Genomic DNA, 18,220 nt, shown 5'->3' with positions numbered 1-18,220 from the left:
GCATTTGCTTAACACAGTGTTGAATGTGGTTTTCCCACGTCCCCAGGGCTGGAAGAGCCCTGCCATGGCAGTGTGACTGCCCTGGTGTCTGCAGTGCTGGGAGGGTGCACGCTGACTGTTTTAGCTCAAGCTAGGCAAATAATGTTCAATGTCCTGCTTATCCTGGGGCTAGGTTTTCTGAGAAGTCTGATTATAAATACTGAAAACCAGGACAGGACTGCTGTTAGCCTTAGGCAAGGCAGGCAATTTGATGTGGGCAGCAAAATCAGTTGCAGAAGTGAGAAAGGGAGAGGTCCTCCACATGTCTCTGCAGGTCCATGTGCAGCCCATGCGGGCTTTGCTGTAGGGGTAGAGTGACCTCAGGATGTCCTTCTCCTTGTGTCTGGGGATGCAGAGCCCAGCACAACTTACAGTTGCATCCTGTCTTCTTCCTGATAGCTCTGTGGGGCTCCTTGTCCTGCTTTGCATCAGGTCTTCCTCCCTGTCATGCTGTTCATGCAGGTGGCCAGTGGCTCCTCAGTTGTATAACCAACTTTCCTATACAGCTACAGATTCTTGCACAATGTAGAGACCACAGGTTATGCTCAAAGCCCATCCTGATGTCATGCAGGGGACTGGGTAGGTGGTGACATCTCTTGTGTGTCTCCTGTCCTCAAGACTGTGCTGTGCCTGCATGTCCACAGAGCCACTGCACTGCCTGTCTGCCACCTGGGAGAGAATAAAGCCAATGTAAGTGGCTTGTGTAAGGTATTGAGTGAGAACAGTCTAGAGGGACAACCAAAACAGTGAAGCCAGTATGGAGCTGGCTCCTGGATGGAGAACAGTTGTGCTGAAGGATGAGAGAGACAGATGCCCTATGCATATAGAATGTAGCTCATGAAAGCTTCTCTTACCATATGTATAGGAGAGGATGGAAGGGCTCAAGACTGTATGATAAAGCTATTCCTCTGGCTAAACACCCAAAGGCGTGCAGGGGGAAGCCAGAATATCTGCATGAGTCAGGGTAGGACCAAGAGCACCAGTTTCCCATGCAGAATTCCTCCTTGTCCAGAATGATGTCAGTCTTCAGAACTGAATTTGCATGCTGCTGAACAAACTTCTCTCCAGATAGGGCTTTCCTGCTTGAAAACTCACTGGGGCTTGTCTTAAACAAGAGTTTTTCCTTCTTCTCCCTCCCTCTTTCTCACATTTTTGACAGAATGTCATGGATCATATCTCTCTTTTCTTGTTCCTCATTAGGCTCTGTGGTTATCCCCCTTTCTATGATGAAAACGACTCCAAACTCTTCGAGCAGATCCTTAAGGCAGAGTATGAGTTTGACTCTCCGTATTGGGATGACATCTCCGAGTCTGGTAAGAAGCTACTGAACATTTAATTGCAATAGTCTTGCATGTGTGCATGCCTGTTGCAGATATCCTTCTGTGGGCATGAAAATGCACCCTCCATCACATGCAGACCTTAGGGAATCTGCATTTATTTCAGCTCAATTAGGAGAGTTTATTTCTGGAGGAGAGCAAATTAAGTAGCATTTTGTCTAGCCATGCAGAAAGCACCAAAACATAGCTGGAATGGAAGATGAAGATAGCAGGAGACTGTCCCAACAAGACAAAGCAGTTTAATTTCTCCATCATATCCAAAGAAAAGGAGATGATTTGTGTGTTAATAGTAATAAGGTGGCAGACTACTATGTTACTGACACTGCACTGCAGGTCTGAAATGAGTCTGCAGGGTATACAGCAAAGAACCCAAAGTATAAATGGCTTCCCAATGAGGCAGGTAAGGAGATTCACAAACTGAGAGTAATGTCCATGTTGGTTGGATCCAGATAGCTGCCCTTATGGTCACCTAGTTCCTCAGCTGATGCAGAAGACATTTAACTCATAGTCCTACTCCAGTCAGGCTGGCACAGAGGCAGATAGAACAACCTGTTACAGGCAGATATGCCTGAAGGCTTCTGGCTCCAGCGTGGCAGTGGTCTGCCAGTGTCTATAGGTGCATGGGCATGTTCTGTACTGCACCCTGCATATGCCACAGAAATGCTCTGTGGGCTCCCAAAAGGTCACCCAACCTCACTGTCCTCGCTCTGTCCAACAAGAGGAATGTCTCCATTTCATGAAGGAGAAGAAATGAAGTCTAAGAATATTTAATAATACCAAAATATCCTATGAAATGTAGTTTCCAAATTCATTAGTACTGCTGATTAAGGCAGGGGACATATAAAAATAAGTGTTTTATTTTAAAGATGATTATATATCCTGTTATCTCTGCATAGAACAACATTTCATGCTGCTTACATCTGCGGTCCAGATATCATTGTGATGGATTGCTTGAAAATAAATGGGATGAGAAGGTTTTTTTAAGCCCATAAGGGTTTTCAGAGAAAATATGAAGGTTTTCTGGCAGACCCCTTTGCATTTTAGGGGAAAGTCCATCACCTAAATTAGCACAAAGATTTTCCTGCCATATTTGGCTTTGCTGTGACTCCTTCAGCGACTCTCTCTTGAAACTACTGGATGCATGCCATGCTGCTATTTCCCTTCCTCCCATTGTTGTGTTGATTAAAAACATACTACCTCATGCTCAAGGGAGTCCATTTTCCTTGGTAAAATGCCTTTAAATACACAACATGTCCTTACAGTTGCCCATATGTGCGATTGCTTGGCGTGAGCAATGAGAAACTCCTTTTGTCTCTCATTGTGGCATCTGACCTCCCCCTCTCCTTTCCCACTCAGTTTACCAGATTCTCCAACAAATGTGACCACTGAGATGTTCAGGGGCACTTGGCTGACCAGAGAACTGCTAAATAGCTAGGATTTGGTCCTAAGTCACTTTGGTTATGTCCATACTAATAAACAAACAACCCAGGGCCATTTTCTGGTGCCGTAGGCAGATGGCACTTGGTAGCCTGATCAATGTTGGCTGCTCATCCTGCAGCAGGACTGGGCATCAACCCTATTGCTTTAAAATGCTTTCCTTTGGTTTTTTTTTAACAGCTAAAGACTTCATTCGGAATTTGATGGAGAAGGACCCTAATAAAAGATACACCTGTGAGCAAGCAGCACGGCACCCTTGGTAAGCAACAGTCTGTGTGAAACCCTCAGGACAGAGGGCATCCTTTTGCATGGCAAACAATGTTGTGGAAGTGTTTCTTCTGTCATGTAGTATGACAGAATAATACTCTACTAAATAACTGTGCTTTTGTTCTTACAAGCCCTGCCTTTGTCCTCCAGATTTTTCTGTAAGACCGTGGTGGAATTGAATCTCATCCAGCAATCTGTCAATTATCTGTGTAAAGATTCATTGAAATGCTGAATTATGTATGTTGACTAAAATGATTGAACCCAGAAATTCTGTTTCAGGGTTCCACAGGTATGCAGAAAGCTGGGTATCAACCTGCTCGTGAGGTCCTTGCCAAAGTAATATCAGAGCACTTAAAAGCATCTTATAGAGTAGAAAGTCCTCATCTGTGCTTCATAGATGCTAGTCCACCTCATGCTTGCAGTAAGGAGCTGGTTTCACATACTGTTTGTCCTCCTTTTTTGAATGGAATAGGTAGGAAACCCTAGAGAGGGATGAGCTGAGTCTGAATTGACTGTAGCAATGCTGTCTCTCTGCAGTGACTACAGAAAAGTACCTGGTCTGACTGTAATTATACCTCTTTTGAGTGCTTTAAATTAGATGTTGCTTTTGCACATGGATGGCTTCACCAATGTTACCCAAGGATTATACAGCTAAAACAAGAGTGGCTCATGTACCTTTGACCAGCCCTGAATGTCTGAGCATCACACCACCAGCTGCACCCACAAATGGGCTCTGGATGCAAGTCTTTTAGGGTAGGGATCAGTATACGTGAAACAAGATGTTATTCTGGTTGGAATAATAGCTGCAACAGAAAGGAGTCAACATCATGATGTTTTCACCCCGTGTGTGCATTAGACTGTGTTTTTATGCTGTCACAATTACCACGAATACCATCTCCTTTTGCAGTTCCTGGGGCACTGGCTGGATAAGAGCATTAGGCTGTGCATTTGCAAAGTTTCTGTAGCCCTTCAGAAAAGCAGCTATGCCAGTGTCACAACTAGTTGAAGAGCTTGATGGACAACAAAACCATCCTGATGGTGAAATTTGAACCCAGGGAGCAGCCTGAGGTAGTGTAGTTGAGTATAAAAACCATAGTAAGAAAAACATGAGCATAGAAGTTGTCAGTGAGTTGTAAGGAAGCACTGGTTTCTGCTGGGATATGGAGACATTTGTTTGGAGGATGGCACCTGCATCTCTCTGAGGCTGGGGAGCTTTACCAGTGTGACTCTGGTCCTCTGTCTCCTCAGCAGACATGGGCACTCAACCTTTCCAGCTGTGGAGGGACAGAACTTGGTACCCAGCTTAAAATGATATTGAAAATCTCAAAGCAGAGTAAAACTTAATGGCTGTAGCTCTAGAACAAATACTTAAGTTTGGCTTCAAGTGGTTTATGCTCCTGTCTCTGACACTCACTGGTTTGTCTCATCTCACTGCTGCTTTCAGTCCTGGGGCTAGATGAAAAGTAAATCCTTTCATAGTTTTTTATCATCCTGACTTGCTGATGAATTATCCTCACCATTAATTAATGACTTGGCTCTCATGAAGACATTTAGTAAGTTATGTACACAAGTGTTAGAAATACAGTGAAGTGGCACAGATTTCTTCTTAATGGGAGTGATGTAGCAATGTCTGGCTGCAAATTGTCACTGTGGTTACAAATTGGGCTGAAGATCAGGCTCAGCCCTCACAATTAAAAAGCTTTAGGAAAGGCTTGAGCTACAGAATACAGTGTAAATCACTGAGAAAAGCAAGGTTCTTGCTGTTCATCCCCTATGCCAATGACTCTGAGAAACATTTTACAGGTGGTTTTTAGCTGCATCGGTGCCTGGCAGCAATACAAACAAGAGATGAGGATAACTTAAGACCCGAGTCTGCGCTTTTTCCAATGCCCCATCAACCAACTGCTTTGTCTGTGTGACAAAAAGGAAGTTTGGGAAACAAAATCATCTTTCTTTGTAAAAAAAGCCACATTTCTAAATTATACTGACCCAAGCCTCAGGAAATTAAACAAGTTACAGAAGTCAGTATTAGAAATACAGAATAAAAACAGGAGTGCAACTCCCAGCAAAGCATGAGGTGATCATTTGTATAACTCAGAGGCAGATTTTCCAAAGCCTTACATCCAAGATACACAAAATGCAAGCATCCAGCTTTTGGCCTGCTACCTCTGTGTTGGTTGCTGGAGTGCAACAAAGAAACGTGGCACTGGTAACACACACAGCTTCTGGGCCTTCCTAAAGGAACAAAATGATAAAAAGTGGTTTTAATTCCCCCTTTCCCCCCCCCCTCTTTTTTTTCTTTTTCATGTTATGGCCAGGGGCCAATGGAAACTCACAGACTGCTCCATAGTTTCAGATATTTTCTAGATAATCCAAACTTCATATAAAAAAACAAAACCAAACCCAAAAAAGGGGTTTCCCCCACCTCTATGCAGGTCTTCCTCTGCCAGGCTGATCTGTGCAGAGGGTCTTCTTCTGCCAGACTGACTTTGCAAGGCAGCAGTTCATTTGTAGAGCTACCTCACAGCCACATACAGCATGACTCAAGGTCAGCCTTTGAAATGTCAGACATGCAAAAGCACTGCAGTACTGAGACTTAAAATATTCACCATGTTTCCACTCCACCTCCTTTTGCTGTAGAAACAGTGTGTGCTGGTGAGTTAGAGAAGGACAGTTGTACAGTGGAAAGAAAGCATGGAGGTTTCCAAAGATAAAGCTTCAGATATGCCTCTGTCCTCTCCAGCATACTCTTGAGCAAAACCCAATTTCTCCTTTCCTCTCTGGAAAGTTTCCTGTAACAGAAGAACGGCAATTATGGACCTCTCTGGAGAGTGGGATAATGATCTTCTGGAGGGTCTGGATCCAGTGGTGATAAATGCCTTTTTGAATCATCAAGGCCACTCACCTAGATATTATCTGTTATTTCAAAGTTGGTGATAAGATCTCTTTTTGCCAAGCAATTGCTCAAGAAGCATTTTCCACTCAGATTGCTTATGCCAGGAAATAATAAGAGGTTTTTGCTGCTTCTTTTCTCATTCTAGCTATTATATGTATTGCAATGGCATCCTCCTTGCCCCTTCGAAGAAAGGGAAGGCCTTTTTGATGGAGGAGGAGTAGAGCTCTGTGCTTCCTCTCAATGGTCAGCTGTGTTTTTCTCTCAGCCTGGGCACATTTAAGTTTCCAACAAGTCCAGGCCTGCGTTCCTTTCTCGTGTGATTCAGTGTGGCAGCAGTTGGAGATGAGTCCACACATCCAGCCAGAGAGGGTATCCCACCTTTTATAACACGAGTACTTCATACCACCTTTTCCACACATAGAACCATAGAATGGTAGGGGTTGGAAGGGACTTGTAGAGATCATCTAGTCCAATTCCCCTGCCAAAGCAGGTCCACCTAGATCAGGTCACACAGGAACGTGTCCAGGCAGCTTTTGAAAACCTCCAAAGAAGACGACTGCACACCCTCCCAGGCAGCCTGTGCCAGGGCTCCCTCACCTCAACAGTAAAGAAGGTTTTCATTAAGTTTAAGTGGAACTTTTTGTGTTCCAGCTTTTGTCCATTACCCCTAGTTGTATCACTGAACATTACAGAAAAAAAGTGATGCCCCATCCTCCTGACAAACACCTTTTAAGTACTTGTAAGGAGAGATCCCTCCTCAGTCTCCTCTTCTCCAGGTTGAACAGTCCCAGATCCTGGAGCCTTTTTTTCCTCATAAGGAAGAAGCTCCAGTCCCCTGATCACCTTGGTGGCCCTGCACTGGACTCTCTCCAGCAGTTCTCTGTCCCTCTTGAGCTGAGGAGCCCAGAAATGGACACAAGACTCCAGATGAGGCCTCACCAGGGCAGAGGAGAGAGGGAGCAGAACCTCCCATGACCTGCTGCCCACACTCTTCTTGATGCATCCCAGGATGCCGTTGGCTTCTTGGTCACGAGGGCACAGGTTTTTTTCAGCATGTATTTTTTAGCATACATCCCCATTAACAACATCACCCTCCATAGTGCCTACATAGCACTGGCTTCCCTGGACATGATCAAAAGTCATGAAGTACATAAGGCGACAGGCCTTACTTCTGCCAGTGATCAGAAACGGGCAGAGCAGACTTCAAGTGCTCCCAAAGAGTGTCTGCTATTGCAGTGCTTGCACTTCAAGTAGCCCTTAATGGCATCTCATAGAAGATGATTTTTTGTCTGCACAACTTCTTCTGTAGAGCAATGTAACTGACAAAGCAACTTTGAGCTCTAGAGTCCACGTGAAGTGAAATCTGGATTCCGCTGAGTTTAATGGGAGTTTTGCCACAGGCTTCTGTGAAAGCTGAGGTTTGTTTCCTTGTCTCACCAGGGGAACACAGGCCATCTACCCAAGTCACTGGTGCTGTGCAAATGGTAGATAATTAATATATACAATGAAGTGGCTTCATGCAGTGACATTTTCCAGCTTTCCCCTTTTCTTCCTCCTGTGAAATCTGCCCCTGCAATATCACTGGGATGAGTCACAAATTAGAAAGAAATCTCTCAGATCATGAGTACTTAACACATACATTATAATCTGATTGTGATAAAAATAGCTAGCTGTGCATGAGATGGCTACCAGGACATGAGATTTTTGTTGTTTCAATATGCAACATTTGTGAAGAACAGACTTCATAATCTCTTTGAATTTGGGGAAATTGCTCAAGAATAGCCAGCTATTGACATGACTAAATGTTTGTACAGCATCAGACCCTAAAAATAAGTAAATTCTTCTTCCCAGTGGCCTACTTTTCTGTGCTGTATCTGCTCCCCACATGCCTGCATTTACGTGATGTTTTGCTCTTCATAATGAAATGGCCTTGGCAGGGGGGACGGTATGTTAAACTCAGAGTTGGCAGAAAAGGAGGCTAATAATTGCAGTGAAGCATGGTAACTGAAACAGTACAATATGTAAGACTTGGTGTAATGATTGCACCCCAACTGGTACAATCTGTCCATTTATATAGGTTTCTCCAGTTTAATATACAGGTGAATTATGCTTTCCATTGGAAAATGTATTCATTTTATAGCATGTCTTCCACCGAGGTTTGCACTGTCTATGGTGTGTTGCAGAGGTGCAATGTTCTGCTTAGTTCTTCCACTGTGACTTTTCAAAAAGGACGTGGAAAATGAAAGTAATGAAAGAGTAGAGTAATTCTCCTACAGCTTGATACATTTTAATGTTTCCCTGGCTCATATTAATGACAGCAATTAGGTTTATTAAGTAAATTGCTGTGTCAGAACCTACATCCTGTTTCAGACAGTCGCTCAGGCTGGAGTAATTAAGGGCAAGCAGCAGAAACCTGAGGATCTGTTCTTTCCAGTGTAAGATCACACTGTGTTCCCCTTCAGGTTAAGCTGGGTCCTGCAGCCCCAAATTCATAGTCCACATGTGGGTCACAGGAAAAGAGAATAGTCCTTACAGAGTGAGGAGAAGGTCCAGCATCTAGGAAGCTGGTACAGGAACGGGAAGGCACGATGTGAATTTATTTGCTCTGCCACGCATTACCCAAGTGACCTTAAACGGGATTTAGAGCTGTGTGCTGAAGCCAGTTATGGCATCAGAAGCAGCTTGGGACATCTAAATTAAAGGGCAACGTATGTATTGCCTCGGCCTGATCTAGGTGGACCTGCTTCTGCAGGGGGATTGAACTAGATGATCTCTAAAAGTCCCTTCCAACCCCTACCATTCTATGATTCTGTGCCTCCTCATGTAAACTGTATAGGGGAGAAGGAGGCTGTGGCATTTAAATTAGACAACTGTATCTGCAGGTTTGAGTGGGACCCTCACCTTTCCCCACTGCTTGTGCAGAGGGAGAGCAGAGCCTTGGGACATGCCAATGTCCATCCCCACCTACACCAAAGAATCGCGAAGCTTTGGCAAGACTTGAGCCTCTGCAAATTGTAACCATGACCCTGAGTGTTTATTATGTGCCAAAGAGCAGGAGCCAGATAATAATTTCCACCCAGGGAAAGGACATGGTTTACAAAGAGCTCTGTTCTCAGACAATGTTGTTTGAAGTGTGAAAAGGGCTCCCCGAAGGGAACTGCTGATGTTTACAACATTAAATCAAACTCTTATCAAGTTCATCCCTGCACTCTATTTATTTTGGAGCATCACTGATACAGTATGTGTGTGTGTATATTTATATGCATGCATGTGTGTATGTGTGTGTATATATATGTGTGTGTGTGTGTATAGAAGAGTAATGATCCTTCAGCACTACCCATCACAGCCAACTCCATGTTTCCTGTCACCGTACTCAAGAGCATTGTTTGGCCAGCACAGCATTTGAGTTGGCTGCCTTCAGTATGAAGGTTCAGAAAATAATGGTAGATGAAAGATTCTGCTGCCATTGTGGGCAGGGAGGATGTGAGACATCTGTGTGCAGTGTGCTAACAAAGAGCTGTTGCAAAGGAAGTTTACTGGGTTTCTCTTTGTTGGAGGTTCCTCTCAAAGCTTAGAAGTGGTATGGCTGGATAAATTGCTGTGATAGCTTTGAACTCAGATAGAGAATTAAAACAAATTGGATACTGTGAAGTAATATTTCATCATTAGATTAGATTCCTCTCATGTGCAGGGGTAGATTTGTTATGGTTATTCAGATTGTGGCATTTGATATCTACTTCTGTGTGTTGACACACACATATTTACAACTGGATTTAAGACCAGATTCAACATGAAGTTCCCCAAACCATTGTTAACATGCAGCTACTTTCAGGTGCTGCAAAACAGGGATCCTGAGAGAAAAGGCAGGTTCCAGTTAGGCTAATTAGTCCTTGCTCAGTTCTGGGTGATGCTCGGTGTGATAACACATCATGCATTGTTCTGATTCATTTCTTGATATTTTTGGTATACATGTGTGGTAGGTGGAAGTAATATCTTTTACTGGGCCAATGAGTGTAGTTGGTAAAGACAAGCTTCAGTGCTGAGCCTGTTAACTTCAAAGTTAACTGCAAAGCTAAGAACTATTGCTCGGGGTTTGACTAGATATTCATCAGTTTGATCATCTCTGAAACAGAAGATGACTATTTCTCGGGGAAAATGGAGCTGATTCCTGCAGGAGAAGGGTATGTTGTGCAGGGGGGGGAGGGAAGAAGATGCTAGGATATTTTTGTCCTAAAAGGAAAACCAAAAGGATTTATAGCCTGTGGACTTGGAGAATTAGGGAAAGGTAGATTAGAACATACTCTAAAATCACTCTCTCTAAAAGATGTCATGCATTATCTTTTCATCATGGGAGCTGTAAAGTTCATGATTAAATACATTCACTATAGATGTGATGAATCTCATGATACCCACCTCAGAGTACATTTGTGTGCCCAAAAGTTTATCTCATTTTTCAAACTCTACTAGCTAGTCATATAAAAGATGTAACTTTTACCTACTCACCCTCCATCTCTCTCTTGTCTGTGTCCTTAAACCACAGCAAGACACTAACAGAGAATGGGTGCTAACATTTTGTTTTCCTATAAATAAAACTATTATAAATACTGTAATATCACGAGTGTTCTATAAAATATTCAAGATCCTCCAAGTGCAAAACACAGTATAACAGCACAGTCCCCGTGTTACAGCACTGCACCATCAGCAGAATAGTTCTTCAGAGGCAGCTTGGAGAACAGTCCCACAGCAGACTCTGGCAGCCAGGGCTGTGTTTTGAGCCATGTTACTCAGCACACCAGAGTATGTTTGAACAGATCCTGACATGCTAAATTAGCCCCAGCACTGCTGTTGTTTTGTCCTGATTAAAAACTAGCATCTGCAGGGTACTAATGTTGCTGAAGAGTCCTTAGATGTAGGATGGTCCCTACCACTGTAGCATCTGAGGGCTTCACAGGGTGTCTGTCCATCCCCTTGTGAAGTAAACAAATACCTTTCTGACTTTTTGGGAAACACCCAGATGCCAAGGCTCTCTTTTTCTGGAATTACAAGAATTGCACAGTGAACATAGAGTTAGTGGTGGTAGAAAGTTGTTGAGCTGTTGGAACCAGCAGTTTCTTGCTTAAAGCAGTAGGATTTCAGAAAATGATCCCTAAACTCAAAACCCCAAAAGTGTGTATAGGCTGTATTTGAGCAACATGCCTGATGAAAAGTTTCATATAGCAAAAATGCATTTGCCAGTCCTTGTAGAGACTGGCAGGAAAGATCTTCTGGAAGAGCTGACAAGGGTGTCATACCTCCAGCACTTATTCTGGCCATGTTTCCAAAATCAATCTGGCAAGCGGGAAACATGATCTGTGCTTATAAAGCTTCTTAACAAACTTGTCCATAGAGCAAAATTCTTCATGAGGAAAACTGTTTTTTTGCAAAGGTAAGTACATTTTCTCTCTGCAGCTTGGTCTTGTTGATCAGTTTCTGAATGGATACTCAGCCTGTAGCTGTCCACGTATTAAGCGTTAAGCTTCGTTTTCTTCCACAGATGTGCAGCATGATGGTCAGTCCTCCCATGTGGTATGTGTTGAGAGCACCTGCCCTCATCAAGGAGGTGTTTTTGGACAAAGTAGAGTGCTCAGGACATTTTGGAGTGACTCTGACTAGCAGTTTGCATTTCCAGCAGGAAACTCTGCTAAGGCCTGTCTGGAAGGCTGAGGGAGTGCAAGAAGAGTGGATGCAAATCTGCACACAGTTGTGCTCCTAAACTACCAAGCTGTGCAGGACAGGCCATACAGCTAGGCCCTGCTCAGGCTTCTGGCCAGCTCTTCACAGAAGTGACCTGGAGGCAGTCAGGAACACTGGGTTGTGTCATTTGGGTCACGTAGGTGTGGTTGGGGTAAAGTTGTAGGAGCTGCTTCACATGATGGTTTCATGCCTGAGAAATATACTGCATGGGAGTTATCAGAGTCTGTGCCAGGCCTGGAAATACTCCTTGGGAGTGACAGAGGATGGATCTTATCCTAGATACTGCCTCACCAAGCTTTTAGCCACCTGGCCCCATTGAGAAATCCAGGCCAACTCGCCTCTCTGTCAGTAGGAGAGGTGATCAGAAGGAATCTTCTTCAGAGGAAAATCTGAAGTCAGACTCCTCCCCTTCTCCATCAACAACATAGAGACCCAGGAGAGGAGGTCAGGTACCATTTGGGAGCCATGCTTTGCTCATGATACCAGTTCTCTGTCTACTTGAGACAGAGGTTATGTGGTGGTCAGACAAGTGCTCTTCACAGTTGGAGCTGGGAATCCTGCTCCTTCTGCCCACAATCCTGCTGGCTCTGTTGAATAACTTGAATAAAGATTAGCTCAGTTGCAACAGAATGAAATTGGTGGCTCTCCCCTCTTGGGAGATGGGGCTTTGGACCCTCACTTTCCTCCCAAGAGTAAGTAGTTCCTCTCATCTCTCTGACATCCTGAGTGAGTGTTGCCAGCAGGGGCGAGAGGAGCAATTTGGAGAAGACTAGTCCCAGAAAGCACTTCTTTGATGTGCCATTGACATGAACGTAGAAAAAGCTGCATGTCCTTTGAAGATCAGAGTTACAGTTTGGAATGATCTGGGCAAAATGAAAGGAATGTCTCAATTTCATGGGACACATAAATGGAAACAGCAGGCAGGGGTGTGTAAGCAGAGTTTCATCTTTTAAGAAACACAAAGCAATGCTGCCATTCTGCTGCCTTAGTTGGAAAACAGTGAACAGTTTGGGTACCGCCCTCTGAGGAAGATGTGGACTAGTTGGAGAAAATCCAGAGAAGCTCACTAGATCAGAGGATTAGAAAATATGAGTTATGAAGAAACAGTGAAAGAATCAGTTTGTTTAGTCTAGAGAAGAGAAGACAGAGAGAAGACGTGATAACAGTCTTCAAATATGCGAAAGAATGCTTCAAAGACAAAGGGAATAAACTGTTTTCTATGTCTTCTGGGAGATAGTGGGGTACTGGAATGGGCTGTCTGGGGAGTCTCTGTCTTTTGGAGATCTTTAAGGACTGGTTAGCCAAATGTCTGTCAAAATTATTTGTACGGAGCTGGGGATGAGGTGAGTGTAAGGAGGGGATTAGATGACCACTGGGGCCCCCAGACCCTCTGATTGTTTTAATGGAGATCACCAGGCTGAGGTGCTCTGGGCCTGATGGGTTATTCAATTTCTTATAATCTTCTGTTGGTAATGGACATTGGTTTTCTGGACTACAGCTAAAAAATCGATTTCTCAAAACATCCCATACAACATAGGAGGCAATGTTTGCTTCTTGGCATCACTTGCATTAGCTAGCTCCAATTAACCCAGTACATGACCTAACTGCCTAGTTTTCCAATGGATCTCATGCTCTGAGGAGTCAGATGAATCAATAATCTTCCCTCAAAATACATTTACTGGAGAAAATGTATTTAGTGAAGATTTGAATGTATCTTTAACTGTTAAAGAAACTGTGCAAGATGAGTCAGGTTTTTAGATGGAGTGTTGTTCAGCTGAAGCTTTGGTGGAGCCTGTGCTGCTTTAGTGAGCATCCACGTATCTGTTTTACTGTAAATCTACATTAGTCATGATGAATGGCTATGTACATTGCAGGGTGGCAGGAAAATCTCCAGTGCAAACAGAAATCAGACAGGTTGGAGTGCCTCTGGAAGCTGCTGAATGGCTGAGGCTAAAAGTAGTTTCAGCCTGTTGATGTTAAATCTTTAGATGTAAAGAAAAAAAAAAGCAGAACATTTTCCTATGGGGCTGTAATGGTGACAGAAAGCAGCCATGCACTACAAAATAAGGTCGTGCCTCTTTGTAGCTGCCAGACCTACAAACCTTATCTACATTTGCTTTTATTGCCCCACATTTTCCACTACTACTGCCAGCAGAGACAGCGTCAGGAAGTTTGAGCCCTCGTGTGAATGAAATCATCATCACAGAAGGAGTAATCACACCTTGGGCCAGCCTTCCCTGTTGAGGAGTAAAAGAAAGAGTATTCAAGGAGAGGAAAAGATCTCTTACAGTGTGTCTTCTCTGTCCATTTCAGGATCGCTGGTGATACAGCACTCAACAAAAACATCCACGAGTCGGTCAGTGCTCAGATCCGGAAGAACTTTGCAAAGAGCAAATGGAGAGTAAGTGACCTGTCCTCAGGGACAATGCCTAGACACAAGCTCTGTGGCCATGCAGTGCTTTTGTGGCCCAAAAATGTGGTCAAAATAGTTGGTCCAGACTTAGAGTAGATGGGTTTGCAAGGCCTGTTATAAGAGGAGGCTACTAACCAAGTATTTGGAGGTAATGAATGTGTGAGACATGGCTGGGGCTGTTCATAGCTAAAGCACCTGTGGTTACATGTGAAGTTGGGGCCAGCACCATGGGGGGAAATGAAGTAGTGCAGACACACTATGAGATGGTGCAGGGAGGGGTGTGTCAAATACAACTTCCCTTGTAGGCTACCACATCCCAGCTTAGTGCTAGAAGGAGAAACAGAGAACAGCACCAGGGCAGAAGTGCATATGGTTTGATATTGCTGTTTGTGGCTTTGAAATTAGAAATTTGGAAAAGTTTGAAATATATTCTGAGTAAAGGCTGCATGACCTAGGTTAGCCTACAGAAGAGAAGACTGAGAGGGGAACCTCATCATCACGTACAAGCACCTAAAGAGTGGAAATGGAAAGGGGTAATGGGATGAAGCTGGAACACAAAAAGTTCCATTTAAACATAAGAAGAAGCTATTTTACTGTGAGGGTGATGGAGCCCTGGCACAGGCTGCCCAGGGAGGGTGTGGAGGCTCCTTCCTTGGAGGTCTTCAAGACCTGCCTGGACACGTTCCTATGCGACCTGATCTAGGTGAACCTGCTTCTGCAGGGGGATTGGACTGGATGATCTCTAAAGGTCCCTTCCAACTCCTATTATTCTATGATTCTATGTCAGAAGGATGAAGTGACACTTTTTTTCTGTAGTGTCCAGTGACAGGACGAGGGGTAGTGGACATAAACTGGAACACAAAAGGTTCCACGTATGCACAAGGAAAAAATTCTTTACTGTTGAAGTGAGGGAGCCCTGGCACCGGCTGCCCAGAGAGACTGTGGAGTCTCCTTCTCTAGAGGTTTCCAAACCCACCTGGATATGCTTCTGTGCAACCTGATGGAGGGAAACCTGCTTTAGGATGGAGTTGGACTGGATGATCTCTAGAGGTCTCTTCCAAACCCTACCGTTCTATGATTCTGTGACGGGCTTGTTCACTTCTGACAACTCTGAGCAGCCAGGAGAGAGGCAGAAGTAACCCTCTCACCTCCATTTTTTCTTTCACTCTTTCTCTCCTTCTTTCTCATTGTTTTTTTCTCTCTCCAGCAAGCATTTAATGCCACAGCAGTCGTGAGACACATGAGGCGGTTACACCTGGGCAGCAGCCTGGACAGCGCGAGCGCCAGCGTGTCGAGCACCCTCAGCCTCGCCGCGCCGCTTCCCGATGCAGCCACGCGGAAAGATTGTGAGTAGCCAACATCCCAGGAAAGCTCCCTCTCGGGTGGGCCACCAGCTTCACGGGTCCCCTGTTCTGTCCTTGACCCCCCCAGGCTGCAGTCCTCAACTGCCAATAGGTTCAGCTTTATGCAAGAAGGTGTTTAAAATACGGACTGGAAAGGGATTGAAGCCTTCGTTTTTAGCTGGCCAAAAAAAAGGAAGGACTCAATTGGAAACGTTGATGCACTAAAAAGAAGAAATGAGCTTTTAACTTGGTGCATTTTTGAGAGAAAAGCACTGTTTCTTGTGGAGAAAAGGGGCTTTCGCTTGGGAAAAAGACCCAGATCCCCACAGAAAAAAAGAAAAGGTTTGTATTTGGTTGAAAACTGAAAAAGTTTACTCCAACTGTTTGTGTTTGAGTTGCCAGGATTATCACAAGACATCGTTCTGTAAAAACTGGTTTACTTTCCATTTCCATTTTCCACGGAGGAGACTCCTGTCAGTCTGACCCAGCTTCCCTCTTCCTGGCCCAATGAAGCTCCTGTACGAAGAGGTTCATTTGTCTGAGCAGGACTCAGGCTGTGTACACGACGAGAGGACTTGGCCCACTGCCTTGTTTGTTATATGCCATAATTTTGCAAGATTTTCAAGCTGCCCAGTGGAGTTAGATGCTTGGGGTTTATTTTCTGAGTGCCAGGGAAGAAGACATGGCAGCGAAGGGATCGTTTAGAAGACAGAAGTACATGCTTTGCAGTGAAGCCTATTTAATCTCTGGCTTCTGTGCATTTTTCTTTCCATCTGTAAGGATTTATAAATCACAAAGTGGAAGGATGTGGATTTTGCAATTAGAGGAGATTATTTAAGGTGCAGCACCAAAAAGGAATGCTAATGGCTTACTTCACTGGAGACTGAAGAGATTGTTTCTAGACTATACTCCACACTATTGGGGAGACAGAAGCACCTACTGCTCAGGATGGATTTTGAATGGTGCATCTGTCTGCCTCTGCCACCCCTGCCTGCCAACCTCTGCTCCTGGATGAGGACATGGCACCAGCCACAGTCACTCTATAGAATCTGGGGTTTCTCTTGCTGTCATGGCCGTGATTACCCCATGTCTGGGGTGGAATCTGCTTTATGTGAACTGTGAGAGATATCACTCCCAGCTTGTGCTGTGGCTGAGCCAGAGGATAGCCCCTTCCTCCTGCATCCCAGGCTTGATGGTGATTCATACCCAGTACCCAGTTTACAATACCCAGTGCGAAATCCTACCACCAAAAAAGCATCACTGTGCTCCTGGCACACGTCTGGCACCTGCAAGGGAGCAATGCATCACTCACTGGCCACAAAGCACTTCCAGTCACACATTGGCAGTGCAGCAATGTAGAAAATCCCAACAGGAGGATCGTAGAACTATAGAATCCTTATGCTGGTTCCTGCTGCAGTATGGCTAAGCTGGGCCCCAGTTAGGTCTAGAGTGTCTGCTGGCATGCTTTGCAGTTAAACAAGTGGGTGATCAATCTCCATCCACTCATTTGGTTAATCACAGATGCTGTTAATTAATAACATTAAGTAGACTGAATAATAATGGAAGAACATCTGTGAACAAGAAGGATGGGAAGAGAACAAAGTGTGTTTAACCACTACAGAATCCAGTGAGACCCTGCATAAAACCCAACCGTGGTGGAGAAGTCAGTCAGGATATGAAGGATAAAACCAGACATCTCAGAAATATGAGGCAGAAAAGTACTGAAAGATTTCTGGGCATCCCAGGTTAGCTCCAATGTGGCAAACAAAAGAACTTCACTTTCTCAAAGAGATTAAAGAGTTAGGAGATGCTGAAGCCCCAGAGGAGACCCAGCAGCAAACAGAGGGAGTGACATTAAGATGAAGCTCACATACCAAACGTGCTCCACCAAACTCCCTGTTGGGAAAAAGGAAACCTTTGAGGACTCAGTCCTGCCTCTTTCTTTCTCAGCAGTTTTCTCTGGCAACAGATTTCTTGCAGGAGAAAGATTCCATGCAGCAAGTTACATGAAACAGCTGTGCCACCATTACAAAATATGGTACTGCCTCATGCTATTAATACACATTTAATGAGCTCTCTAAATAGTTTCAAACGCAGCAATTTCACATCATTGAAGATAATTAAATACAGCCTTTGCCTGAGAGTAGGTTATATCAGGCTGCATCCTAATTCTGGTCTCTGTGTCAGGGCAGAGCAGAGATGATATGTTAGGCTGGGTTATGCGATCTGTCAAGAAATTCTAAGTGAATCAGTCAGGATTTCTCAAGCGTATTGGCCTGATTCTCAGTCTGTGCCTGGTTTGTTCTGTTTAGACATAATTGGACTGCCTAGATTCATTACAGGTCCTAGATGTCTGTATTTTGAAGGTAACATAAATTGCAGTGTGAAGCCAGGGTATCAAATGTCAATACTGCTGGGAACCAGGATGTGGTCAAGTGTAGGTGCAGCATAGCCATCCCTGAGGTTGAAATGCCACCTTGAAGCATGGAAAAGAAGTTAAAAGTAATAACAAACATCAAAAAGATCCTGAGTAGTCAAGGGACCATCTCAAACTCCAGTCTGAGTATACATTAATATAGATTTCATCCATCCTTTATTCACCAGGCTGGAAAAACAAACTGTATTTCTAATCACTCTGAGCCTGCATCTTGTCAGAGTAAGGGGACTGTGCTGAGTCAGCTTTTCTCACACTGGGGCTCCCTTTGCCCATCAGTGCCTACAAGGCTGCCAGACTGCATGGAGAGCAAAGTCCAAG

The 18,220-nt window shown here is 44.3% G+C and overlaps 1 protein-coding gene across 1 annotated transcript in view; it reads left to right on the top strand.

Moving 5' to 3' along the window:
- Positions 1-18,220, top strand: part of CAMK1D (calcium/calmodulin dependent protein kinase ID) — a 239,154-nt gene that overhangs the window by 214,003 nt on the left and 6,931 nt on the right. The window contains exons 7-10 of the mRNA XM_062019992.1: positions 1,240-1,352; positions 2,994-3,072; positions 14,023-14,110; positions 15,330-15,468. Of these exons, the coding sequence (XP_061875976.1) occupies positions 1,240-1,352; positions 2,994-3,072; positions 14,023-14,110; positions 15,330-15,468 (419 nt within the window). The remainder of the gene's footprint in view (positions 1-1,239; positions 1,353-2,993; positions 3,073-14,022; positions 14,111-15,329; positions 15,469-18,220) is intronic.

This window comes from Colius striatus, chromosome 1 (genome assembly GCF_028858725.1).
Source record: "Colius striatus isolate bColStr4 chromosome 1, bColStr4.1.hap1, whole genome shotgun sequence".
NCBI lineage: Eukaryota > Metazoa > Chordata > Aves > Coliiformes > Coliidae > Colius > Colius striatus.
This window is presented reverse-complemented; position numbering and strand designations above follow the sequence as displayed.